The sequence below is a fragment of the Orcinus orca genome, chromosome 2 (genome assembly GCF_937001465.1).
Source record: "Orcinus orca chromosome 2, mOrcOrc1.1, whole genome shotgun sequence".
NCBI classification, from domain to species: domain Eukaryota; kingdom Metazoa; phylum Chordata; class Mammalia; order Artiodactyla; family Delphinidae; genus Orcinus; species Orcinus orca.
In genome coordinates, this window is record NC_064560.1 from 61,119,228 (window position 1) to 61,132,995 (window position 13,768).

A 13,768-nucleotide genomic window follows, 5' to 3' on the forward strand; every position below is an offset into this window, starting at 1 on the left:
TTAATAACATTCTTTTCTAGTTACACCTTGAACACTGAGGGATATAATGTTCCAGTCACTTCTTAGAAAAAATAATGGGGCTATTCAATTCTGTGGTTATTATTCTACTTATGTCACAATGTCTTATTAATAGTTAGCTTGATGTGGCCAAATGGTATGAGAAGGTTAGGTAGCTGCCACCTTATTTCTGCCAATACCCAAAAAAGCACTTCTTTCTGTACATTGATTCTGTATATTCATTAGCATTCAGATATAGTGGTAAAGAAAGCAGGGACTAGGGAGGCAATATGTTTGTCTTTTCAGTAAAGATTTTTGTCACGAAAAAGGGGAGAAAAGAAAGAGAAAAATAGGACATTTTCAAACTTGCTCAGGTAGAGTATTTGTTTTAGCAAATAGTGTGCTTCTGTCTAGGTTTTGGCTCACATACTGACTTAGCAGTATTCAAACAGGCACCTTTTAAGGAACATTTGCCAGTTACATGTATTGAGGGACTTTTAACCTCTTTCTCTAATAAGAATGATGAGGATAATCTTGATGATTAGATGCATTTCACAACAATGATTCTATAGCAAAAAGTAGTATTACATGTCTGAAGAAAAAGAGAAGGGTAATTATAGTGACCTCCTGGCAGGGACAGAGAAAATCACGATTTTTTAAGTCTTTCATTTTTCTTTTAAAGGACAGTTATTTTAGGGACTTCCCTGGCAGCCCAGTCGTTAAGACTCTGCACTCCCAATGCAGGGGGCACGGGTCCCATCCCTGGTTGGGGAACTAAGATCCCATACACTGCATAGCATGGCCAAAAAAAAAAAAAAGAACAGTTATTTTATTAGATATTGCACACCTGTTCTGACAATGCTACATCTGTGCCCTTCTGAAAATGGAAAGATTTTCCTCAACAAAACAGATTTGAACTGGCTGACATGTAGCTATTTTTAGTTTTATTTATTTCAGTGTGAATTTTTTATGTTTTGCTGGAGAAATATTAATATGGTTGATTATGGGATATTGCCTGCTTGGGGTGTTATGTGCTATATGGTATGTTACCTTTTCAAAATCTGGACAATTCTGAATTACGAAGCATTTCTGACCCCCAAGGGTGTTAAATAAGGAATCATGAAACTATAGTTTATAGTTTTTATGGAATCCCACAGCCCTTCCTTCAGTGATTCTGGATCGGGGCCCATAATCTATTGTCCTAACCAGTAGTATAGGTGGCTTTCTTAGCATGGGAAGTTTGGAAAATAGAGCCTTTAGCTGAATTCCTGACTGCTGATCCACAGGTTGACCATAATCACTTCTTAGAAGCTAGTTTTCCTGCTTTTAGCCTCTCCCACTCTACTTCCTCAAATCTGTCTTTGGAATAAAAGACCATTTTTTGTCTTTTAAAAAGCTACTGTCTTGAGGTGGAGTCAAGATGGCGGTGTGGGAAGACATGGAGTTAGCATCTCCCTACAACTAGGGTGCCTGCCAGCTGCTGGTGGGGGACTCTGACGCCCAAGGAGACGGAAGGAACCCCAAAGCGAACCGGTAGGATGTAGGGGGACTGAGGGGGGAGGAGAAGTGGAGGCCAGACAGGATCAGCACCCCTGAGGCCGGAGAGATCAGGAGTGGCAGGCGGAAGGGGCCCCCGGAAAGAGCAGGCAAGGAGTGGAGGGCGGTTGCCCCACCCACTCAGGCACAGGGAGCCTGCTAAGCTCCCAGGCGGGTCCCCTGCTCTCCAAAGCCCCCTCCAGGCCATGTGGGTCCTTGAGGGCATAGGAAGGAGACCTGGGAGATCAGGAGAGGCAAGTGGGAGGGGCCCTCCAGGAGGAGCAAGAGAGGAGCAGAGGGCGATTGCCCTACCCACTCAAGACCAGGAAGCCTGCTGGGCTCCCAGGTGAGGTCCCCTGCCCTCTGAGACTAGAGGTGGGGGCACGCCTGGGCCCCTTCTGTCCCTTGAGCCTGAGCCCCACCCCCCACAGCCCCCAGGGCCTTTTCCAGTCCTGTGGGTCCTGAACATTGGCCCCACCTACCGCCCAAACCTCGCCCCTGCTTAGGCCCTGCCCTCCACAACCAAGGCCTCCCCCTGCCTTTTTCTTTTTCCCCTTCTCTTTTTTACTATTGTGGTATTGATGTACCTTCTGGTTGTTGATTCATCTATACTTTTATTTTTATATTCTTCCTAACTTATCTATTAGTTTCCTAGTCTAATTTTATTTTTTACTTTGTTATTGTTTTTTGGTTTTTTGTATGTTTTTTGGTTTTTCTTTCTACGCCTCAGGCGGCTCGGGGGATCTTGGTTCACGAGCCCAGGGTCCGGCTGAAGCTCCTGCAGTGGGACTCTTGAGTCTGAACCACTGGACTAACAAGAGAACCTCAGACTCCAGGGAATATTTATCAGAGTGAGGTCTCATGGAGTTCCTCATCTCAGCACCAAGACTCAGCTCTACCCAATAGCCTACAAACCCCAGTGTTGGAAGCCTCAGGCCAAACAACCAGTAAGACAGGAACACAATCCCACTAATAAAAAAAAAAAAAAAAAAAGTCACAGATGAAAGAGCAAGGTAAAAACCTACAAGACCAAATAAATGAAGATGAAATAGGCAGTCCACCTGAAAAAAAATTCAGAGTAATGATAGTAAAGATGATCCAGAATCTTGGAAATAGAATGGAGGCATGGACTGAGAAAATACAAGAAATGTTTAACAAAGAGCTAGACAAACTAAAGGACAAACAAACAGAGATGAACAGCACAATAACTGAAATGAAGAATACACTAGAAGGAATCAATAACAGAATAACTGAGGCAGAAGAATGAATAAGTGAGCTGGAAGACAAAGTGGTGGAAATAACTGCAGAGGAGCAGAATAAAAAAAAAGAATGAAAATAATTGAAGACAATCTCAAAGACCTCTGGGACAACACTAAACGCACCAACATTCGAATTATAGGGGTCCCAGAAGAAGAAGAGAAAAAAGAAAGGGTCTGAGAAAGTATTCGAAGAGATTATCGTTGAAAACTTCCCTAACATGGGAAGGGAAATAGTCACCCAAGTCCAAGAAGCACAGAGAGTCCCATAGAGTATAAACCCTAGGAAAAACACATCAAGACACATATTAATCAAACTAACAAAAATTAAATTCAAAGAAAAAATATTAAAAGCAGCAAGGGAAAAGCAACAAATAATGTATAAGGGAAACCCCATAAGGTTAACAGCTGATTTTTCAGCAGAAACTCTGCAGGCCAGAAGGGAGTGGCAGGAGAGGGCAGACAGCAGAAGCAAAAACTACATTCCTGCAGCCTGTGGAACAAAAACCACATTCACAAAAAGATAGACAAGATGAAAAGGTAGAGGGCTATGTATCAGATGACGGAACAAGATAAAATCCCAAATAAACAACTAAATGAAGTGGAGATAGGCAACCTTCCAGAAAAAGAATTCAGAATAACGATACTGAAGATAATCCAGGACCTTGGAAAAAGAATGGAGGCAAAGATGGAGAAGATGCAAGAAATGTTTAACAGAGACCTAGAAGCGTTAAAGAACAAATAAACAGATGAAAATACAATAACAAATGAAAAATACATTAGAAGGAATCAATAGCAGAATAACTGAGGCAGAAGAACGGATAAGTGACCTGGAGGACAGAATGGTGGAATTCACTGGTGTGGAACAGAATGAAGAAAAAAGAATGAAAAGAAATGAAGACAGCCTAAGAGACTTCTGGGACAACATTAAATGCAACAACATTCGCGTTATAGGGGTCCCAGAAGGAGAAGAGAGAGAGAAAGGACCTGTGAAAATATTTGAAGAGATTATAGTAGAAAACTTCCCTAACATAGGAAAGGAAATAGCCACCCAAGTCCAGGAAGCGCAGAGAGTCCCATACAGGATAAACCCAAGGAGAAACACACCCAGACACATAATAATCAAACTGGCAAAAATTAAAGACAAAGAAAAATTATTGAAAGCAGCAAGGCAAAAATGACAAATAACATACAAGGGATCTCCCATAAGGTTAACAGCTGATTTCTCAGCAGAAACTCTACAAGCCAGAAGGGAGTGGCATGACATATTTAAAGTGATGAAAGGGAAGAAGCTACAACCAAGATTACTCTACCCGGCAAGGATCTCATTCAGATTCTGTGGAGAAATCAAAAGCTTTTCAGACAAGCAGAAGCTAAGAGAATTCAGCACCACCAAACCAGCTTTGCAACAAATGCTGAAGAAACTTCTCTAAGTGGAAAACACAAGAGAAGAAAAAGACCCACAAAAACAAACCCAAAACAATTAAGAAAATGGTAATAGGAACATTCATATCGACAATAACCTTGAATGCAAATGGATTAAATGCCCCAACCAAAAGACACAGACTAGCTGAATGGGTATGAAAACAAGACCCACATAAATACCGTCTACAAGATACCCACTTCAGACCTGGGGACACATACAGACTGAAAGTGAAGGGATGGAAAAAGATATTCCATGCAAATGGAAATCAAAAGAAAGCTGGAGTAGCAATACTCATATCAGATAAAATAGACTTTAAATTAAAGACAGTTACAAGAGATAAGGAGGGATACTACGTAATAATCAAAGGATCAATCTAAGAAGAAGATATAACAATCATAAATGTTTATGCACCCAACATAGGAGCACCTCAATACATAAGGCAAATGCTAACAACCATGAAAGGAGAAATCGACAGTAACACAATAATAGTAGTGGATTTTAGCACCCCAGTTACACCAATGGACAGATCATCCAAACAGAAAATTAATAAGGAAACACAAGCTTTAAATGACACAATAGACCAGATCTAATTGATATTTATAGGACATTCCACCCAAAAGTGGCAGAATACACTTTCTTCTCAAGTGCACATGGAACATTCTCCAGGATAGATCACATCTTGGGTCACAAATCAAGCCTCAGTAAATTTAAGAAAATTGAAATAATATCAAGCATCTTTTCTGACCACAACACTATGAGATTGGAAATCAATTACAGGAAAAAAACTGTAAAAAACACAGTTACATAGAGGCTAAACAGTGTGCTACTAAATAGCCAAGAGATCGCTGAAGAAATCAAAGAAATTAAAAAATACATAGAAACAAATGACAACGAAAACACAATGACCCAAAACCTGTGGGACACAGCAAAAGGAGTTCTAAGAGGGAAGTGTATAGCAATACAACCTCACCTCAAGAAATAAGAAAAATCTCAAGTAAACCCTACACTTAAAATAACTAGGGAAAGAAGAACAGAGAAAACCCAAAGTCAGTAGAAGGAAAGAAATCATAAAGATCAGAGCAGAAATAAATGAAATAGAAATGAAGAAAACAATAGCAAAAACCAATAAAACTAAAAGCTGGTTCTTTGAGGAGATAAACAAAATTGATAAACCCTTAGACTCGTCTAGAAAAAAATGGAGAGGACACAAATCAATAAAATTAGAAGTGAAAAAGGAGAAATCACAGCTGACATTACAGAAATACAAAGGCTTATAAGAGGCTACTACAAACAACTATATGCCAATAAAATGGACAACCACGAAGAAACGGACAAATTTTTGGAAAGGTACAACTTTCCAAGACTGAACCAGGAAGAATTAGAAAATATAAACAGACCTATCACAAGTAATGAAATTGAAACCATAATTAAAAATCTTCCAACAGACAAAAGGCCAGGATCAGATGGCTTCACAGGCAAATTCTATCAAATATTTAGAAAAGATCTAACACTGATACTTCTCAAACTCTTCCAAAAAATTGCAGAGGGAGAGACACTCCCAAATTCATTCTACGAAGCCACCATCACCCTGATACCAAACCAGAAAAAGATATCACAAAAAAAGAAAATTATAGACCAATATTCCTGGTGAACATAGATGCAAAAATCCTGAACAAAATACTAGCAAACAGAACCTAACAGCACATTAAAAGGGTCATACACCATGATCAAGTGGGATTTATCCCAGGGATGCAAGGATTCTTCAATATATGCAAATCAATCAATGTGATACACCACGTTAACGTACTGAAGGATAAAAACCATATGATCATCTCAATAGATGCAGAAAAAGCTTTTGACAAAATTCAACACCCATTTATGATAAAAACTCTCCAGAAAGTGGGCAAAGAGGGAACCTACCTCAACATAATAAAAGCCGTATATGACAAACCCACAGCAAGCATCATACTCAATGGTGAAAAACTGAAAGCATTTCCACTAAGATCTGGAACAATTCAAGGATGTCCACTCTCACCACTCTTATTCAACATAGTTTTGTAAGTCTTAGCCACGGCAATCAGAGAAGAAAAAGAAATAAAAGGAATACAAACTGGAAAATAAGTAAAACTGCCTCTGTTTGCTGATGACATGATACTATACATAGAAAATCCTAAAGATGCCACCAGAAAACTCCTAGAGCTAATCAGTGAATTTGGTAAGGTCGCAGGATACAAAATTAATGCACAGAAATCTCTGGCATTCTTATATACCAACAATGAAAAATCAGAGAAATTAAGGACACACTCCCATTTACCATTGCAAGAAAAAGAATAAAATACCTAGGGAATAAACCTGCCTAAGGAGGCGAAAGACTTGTACTCAGAAAACTATAAGACACTGATGAAAGAAATCAAAGATGACATAAACAGATGGAGAAATAGACCATGTTCTTGGATTGGAAGAATCAATATTGTGAAAATGACTATACTATCCAAGGCAATCTACAGATTCAGTGCAATCCCTATCAAACTACCAATGGCATTCTTCACAGAATTAGAACAAAAAATTTTACAATTCGTATGGAAATACAAAAGACCCTGAATAGCCAAAGCATTCTTGAGAAAGGAAATTGCAGGGGGAGGAATCAGGCTGCCCGACTTCAAACTATACCACAAAGCTACAGTAATCAAGGCAGTATGGTACTGGCACAAAAACAAATATAGATCAGTGGTACAAGATAGAATGCCCAGATAAACCTGTGCACATATGGGCACCTAATTTACGACAAAAGAGGCAAAAACATACAGTGGAGAAAAGATAGCCTCTTCGATAAGTGGTGCTGGGAAATCTGGACAGCTGCATGTAAAAGAATGAAATGAGAACACTCCCTAACACCATACACAAAAATAAACTCCAAATGGATTAAGGACTTAAATGTAAGACCAGGCACTATAAAACTCTTAGAGGAAAACATAGGAAAAACACTCTTTGACATAAACCACAGCAAGATCTTTTTTGACCCACCTCCTAGAGTAACGGAAATAAAAACAAATAAACAAATGGGACTTAATTAAACTTATAAGCTTTTGCACAGCAAAGGAAACCATACACAAGACAAAAAAGAGAACCCTCAGAATGGGAGAAAATACTTGCAAATGAAACAACAGACAAAGGATTAATCTCAAAAATACACAAACAGCTCATGGAACACAATATCAAAAAAAACAATCCAGTTAAAGAATGGGCGGAAGACCTCAATAGACAGTTCACCAAGGAAGACATACAGATGACCAAGAGGCATATGAAAGATGCTCAACATCACTAATTATTAGAGAAATGCAAATCAAAACTACAATGAGGTATCACCTCACACTGGCCAGAATGGCCATTATCAAAAAATCTAGAAACAATAAATGATGGAAAGGGTGTGGTGAAAAGGGAACCCTCTTGCACTGTTGGTGGGGATGTAAATTGATACAACCACTATGAAAAACAGTATGGAGTTTCCTTAAAAAACTAAAAGTAGAACTACCATATGACCCCGCAATCCCACTACTGGGCATATACCCTGAGAAAACCATAATTCAGAAGAAGATATGTACCACAGTGTTCATTGCAGCAGTGTTAACAATAGCCAGGACATGGAAGCAACATAAATGTCCATTGACAGATGAATGGATAAAGATGTTGTACATATATGCAGTGGAATATTACTCAGCCATAAAAAGTTACTGAGTCATTTGTAGTTAGGTGGATGGACCTAGAGTCTGTCATACAGAGTGAAGTAAGTCAGAAAGAGAAAAGAGATACCATATGCTAACAAATATATATGGAATCAAAAAAAAAAAAGGTAGTGATGAACCTAGTTGCAGGGCAGGAATAAAGAGGTAGACATAGAAAATGGACTGGAGGACATGGGGTGAGAGGGCAAAGCTGACGCGAAGTGAGAGTAGCATCGACATATATACACTACGGAATGTAAAGTAGTTTTCTGGTGGGAAGCAGCAGCATAGCAGAGGGAAATCGGCTTGCTGCTTTGTGGTGACCTAGAGGGGTGGGATAGGGAGGATGAGAGGGAGGCTCAAGAGGGAGGGGATGTGGAGACATGTGTATGCATATGGCTGATTTGCTTTGTTGTGCCACAGAAACTAACAGTATTGTGAAGCAATTATACTCCAATAAAGATCTATTAAAAAAACAAAAAAGCTACCGTCTTGAGATGGAATTTAGGAGACCTAAGTTTTAGTTGCTACTCTGCCTGCCAAGAGCTGTGCAGCCATGAGTGCATCGCTTAGCTTCTCTGTGCCTCAGTTTTCTCACCAGAAATGGGAGTGTCAAACTAGGTTTCAAATCACACCTGTATAGTCATATTACTATATTACTCAAAGAACAGCAGGTATTTCTAAGTGTCCGCAAGAAAACGTCCATATTTTCTTTCTTCCTTTGTGCATGATGTTATGTTGATAGAATATGTCATACTTCGTTGGAAGTATGTTCTGGCCATTAGCATGGACTTAAGAAAAAAAAACCTAAACAACTTATTTTTGAATAGGTGATACTTGCATTTAGTAAGAACTTAAAAAACGTGCACATGTATATTGGAAAGAATTTTCCTTCCACCTTGAGTTCCAGTTCCTCTTTCCAAAGGCAGCCATTGTCCCCAGTTTCTTGTGTGTGCATCCAGAGATTAACTATATGTTTATAATAATATGCAACCTGAAACTTTTTTTAGAGTATGCAGGAAAAACAGGTTAATTGCAGGGGAAAAAGTAGAAAGTGGTATGAGAGCTAAAATCCTCATCATAATAAATAGTTTATAGATGATGTTCCAAATTTATGAAAAGAGAAGCAATTAATTTTTAGAAGCATGAGGGTAAAATAGCTAAAAGAGGTGAAAAGGATTGCTGGGGGTGGCTTGCCATGGCCAGGATATGCAGGGTTTTTTTTAAAAAATATGTATCTCTTGACTCTATGTAATCTTTTGATAAAAATAAAAATTAATTTTAAAAGGAGAAAAGAAAATGTGGATAAACAAATGAAACAAAATTGCCTGGTATTGTAACCCCAGGTGTAACCAGTTTATTTTCTTCCAGTTTTGTCTATACTTTAAAAAATAAGAAAAATTGAAAGGTATCACCCGCACCCCCAAGGAAAAAAAAAAGGTAAATACGTGAGGTGATGAATGTGTTAATTAACTTGGGGGAATTCTTTCACAAGGTATATCAAATCATCACATTGTACTATGAATATTGACTATCTTAACAATTTTGCCAGTTATACCTCAATAAAGCTAAAAAAAAAAGAAAGTTTGAAAGAATAGTACAGCAAACACCTGTAAGCTATCACAGGTTTAACAGTTTTTAACATTTTTCCATATTTGCTTTGTATGTACTTATGTGTATGTGTGTGTGTATATATATATGTATATATATATATAATTTTTTCTGAATCCTTTGAAACAAATTGCAGATATGACAGTTCACCCTTAACTACTACTACTAGCTAATTACTGCTAAGCATGCATCTCTTACGAGTGACAGTGTCCTACATACCACAATACCATTATCATATGTAAGAAAATTAACACTAATTTCCTAGTATCATTTAAGTCATAATTTGAGTTTCCCCAATTGACCCCAAAATGTCTTTTATAGTTAGGGTTTTTTCTTACATGTATTTTGTTCTTTTGAACCAAGATCTAACCAGAGTTTATGCGTTACATTTGGTTATTACGTCTCTTTAGTCCAGTACCCCACCTTTATTTTCGTGACATTGAATTTTTGAAGACTGTAACAGTTGTCTTGTAGAATGCCCATATACTCATATATATATATGTGTGTGTGCATATATATATGTATATATATATATATATATACATATATATATGTATGTAAATAATTTTTTTTTGCCGCACCACGCGGCATGCAGGATCTTAGTCCCCTACCAGGGATCGAACCCGTGACCTGCGCCTCCTGCAGTGGAAGCATGAAGTCTTAATCACTGGACTGCCAGGGAAGTCCCAGCACATATATTTTTTAAAATAACGAAAGTGAACTTAACATTGGACATATTTTTGAAACTTCTGCTTTTTCACTTTAAAGTATTTTATGACTGTCTTTATAAGTTCACATTTTCGTTCGTACATTCAGAGGTCTTCATAATCTGAGCTTAATATGCTTTTTCAGATTTCTGTCACTGCTCTCCAGCACCATCTTTTCCTCTCCTGAACTATCTGCCATGGTGTCCAGTCATCCTCTCTACTTTTATTCATTATCCAGCATTAGTCCAACACAGTTAGCTCATATGTTTCCCTCACTTGAAATACCTTTGCTTATTTAAGTCATAGAATTTTACAATTTGTTGAGCAGTGTAAATTTTGTAGGGCATAAGGCTGGCCTTCAAGTCCTAACTGTGGCCTTCAAGTCCTAACTATGTGACTGACAAGCTGTATAACTTTGATAAGTCATTTCCTTTCTGAGACTAAGTTTCCTCAGCTGTAAAATGAGGGGTCAAGTTAAATGTCATTGAATAGCCCATAATTATCAAGGGATAAGTATTGTAGAAAAGTAAGTATTAGAGTTTAGAAGCAGAGGTATGTTGCTGTTGGCTGGTATGTGTCATGTATGTGATTGAATTTAAGCTGAATGGTCGTGAAGCCCAAGTAAAATAATTTATGTGAAAAGTTCTGAAAAAACGTTATATAAATGTAATGTATTTTAACAAACAAAACAGCAGGGTTCTTTGGGTGAGTGGGTGGGGATGTTCTGGGATGCTGATGGTGTAATCATTACAGTATTTTAAAGAGTTTCTTAGAACTTCAGGTGCCCTAATAGTACTACTTAAAACTTTAAAATTGATACTACTCAGTGCTTTCCTAGGCGAGGATAATTATGGATCTGATATCTTCTCTTGTTCTTACAGCTCTATTATCAAGTCCTAAATTTTGGAATGATTGTCTCCTCGGCACTAATGATCTGGAAGGGGTTAATGGTAATAACTGGAAGTGAAAGTCCAATTGTAGTGGTGCTCAGGTAACAGTTTTTCTTTTCAAGGCATGGAATTGCATGGCATTACTTGGGAGAAAAATTGAAATGTTTAATAACTGATGTATCATTCCTTTAGACACTACTCTTTCCCAGAAGACGGCCTGGAAGAAAATTTGTTAGTCTTTCTCACTTGTGAGAAATTCTAAACCTTGTTAGGCACTTTCCATTCAGATCCCAAAGGGCTCATGACTTTTCTATGAAATGTTTATGTGAGCTTTATTTTTGGCACATCTGTTAAGAAAGTATTTCGGTATACTTTATTTTCCTGAAATCCTTCTGTCTTCTTACATTCTTTACTTTGGAATATCAGGAAATTTAATTTACAAGATTTACAAGATTATATATCATCTTTACAAATTAAGAATTTTTCTACAGCATGTTTTCAGTGTCAGTATAGAAGCATCACTAATTATTTCCATGTTTCCTGCTGACCTTTAAATATCACTTCTAAATAGACTTAAGGAATTCTGAGTATATTAATGCCATCTCTTAAAGTGACAAATAGTACTGGCTTTTTTTTCTCCACTGTCTTCCTTCCCTATCCTTGTACTCATACTCTTAGGGATTTAAAAACCTAATTTAGCAATTCATTTTTGGAGAATTACCACTTGGTGATTTAATTGAATCATTGTAGTTCTGTCTTATTTGGGGCTTAATTATGTAAGCTATCTCAAGTCTTTTCTGGAGATAATGGAGTATAACTATAAAATAAATTGAATCATTAACATTACCTAAAGTCTAGATAATAGTACATTTTTCTTAACAAGATGAACTTGACTCTTTCATTTTCATACTAGGATATGCTTCCAGCAACAAGTGGTTGGAAGCACTGGGTGCCCAGTATCTTACTCCTCCCTTACTCATACCCATACCCTCGGTCTGAATTTATTAGTAATCAAATGCAACTGTGATTTTAGAGATACAATGAAATGTCTGGAGTTTATTACCTGGGAAAACATTTAATGTACTATTCTAGGGGTATAGAGACTTGGGTCTCTAGCTTTTTCATTGTCTAACTACAGCCTTGGGCAAGTCATTTATAGACTGAACCATAGTTTCCTCATCTGTAAAATGAAGACTAGACCTAGATGATGTCAGAAGACTTTTCCAGTTTTAAAATTATGTGGCCCTAAGTTCCCAGTCTTGAACTCAGTGGAGAGCTTCAATTTGTGAAGTGTTCAAACACTAACAGAAGGAGAAGCCACACTAATTGGCACTGTGGGGAAAAGCTGTAGAGAGAAGGCCCAGGGAGGCTTCTTTTGAAGATTCTTCTGGAATTATTTCAGAGTGAGTTCTGTTCAGTGGAGATGTTTAAGTACAATCTAATGACCTTTAAACTGGGAATGATGGAGTGAAGAGGAGATTAGACTAAGCACCTGTGGAACATTTTGGTGGTCCTGAAAATACCAGTTGGGGCTTAAAAGGAGTGTTTGGATAAGTTATTTGGTAGCTAGGTTATTTGTATACTAAACTTTTCTGATTGCTGGTTTGGAATAAAGAAAAAAAATGAAAAGAGACAGGTCATATTAGAAGAGAATCTGGTCAAGACTGGAGGGAGTAGTCATTAGAGAATGGTAATTTATGTGATTGGGTGTTATTTATGTGATTTCATAAAACTTCAAGGAATATAATTTTTACCTGGAACCAAATGTGCCTCAGAGGACTCAGGCCAACTGAGAATCCACTTTTAGGACTTTCGTGAAACCACTGGGGATAAAGACAAAAATACTTTCTTATTATTTATTTTATTAACTGAAGTTTCAGGGAACATTGAAAACTGATTTTTTTCCCCCTTTGTGAAGCTGAAGTCAGTTTAATTTATTTTTATTTTTATTTATTTATGGCCAAGCCGCGCAGCTTGTGGGATTTTAGTTCCCCCACCAGGGATCGAACCCGGGCCCTCTGCAGTTGAAGTGCGGAGTCCTAATTGGTGGACCGCCAGGGAATTCCCCAGTTTAATTTATATATAAATTATTTATATATAACTTCTTATAAAATTGATCATGATTGATGTATTAAATTTGAAAGTATAGTTTAATCACATAACAGTAAGATGTTTATAAATAATTTATTTAATTTTTTAAAAGTTTCCCCTGGTTATTTCTTTAATGATCCTCTTACCACATGCTTTTATCTGTTTTTAATTGCCATCTGTATCTGAATTACTATTATTATTTTTTTTTTTGCGGTACGTGGGCATCTCACTGTTGTGGCCTCTCCTGTTGCGGAGCACAGGCTCCGGAGGCGCAGGCTCAGCGGCCATGGCTCACGGGCCTAGCCGCTCCGCGGCATGTGGGATCTTCCCAGACCAGGGCACGAACCCATGTCCCCTGCATCGGCAGGCGGACTCTCAACCACTGTGCCACCAGGGAAATCCTGTATCTGAATTTTTAAATCTTTTTTTTTTTCTAATCCAACTTTATTCCCTGAATCTACACTCTTGTTTTCATCCTACACTAACATCTCTATCTGGATGTTGACCAGGCATTTGAAACTCCACCTAATAA

General features: G+C 37.8%; 1 protein-coding gene across 5 annotated transcripts in view; it reads left to right on the forward strand.

Annotated features, from left to right (window-relative positions):
* The window catches only part of SEC11A (SEC11 homolog A, signal peptidase complex subunit), a 51,485-nt gene that overhangs the window by 17,775 nt on the left and 19,942 nt on the right, over positions 1–13,768 (forward strand). For 3 of the 5 annotated variants that reach the window (XM_004278290.3, XM_033402904.2, XM_033402906.2), the window contains exon 2: positions 11,137–11,246. In XM_004278290.3, coding sequence (XP_004278338.1) covers positions 11,137–11,246 — 110 coding nt within the window. Of the gene's footprint in view, positions 1–1,393; positions 1,531–9,308; positions 9,378–11,136; positions 11,247–13,768 lie in introns of all 5 variants that reach the window. The other 2 variants (XM_049705813.1, XM_049705812.1) reach the window with 2 other exon arrangements.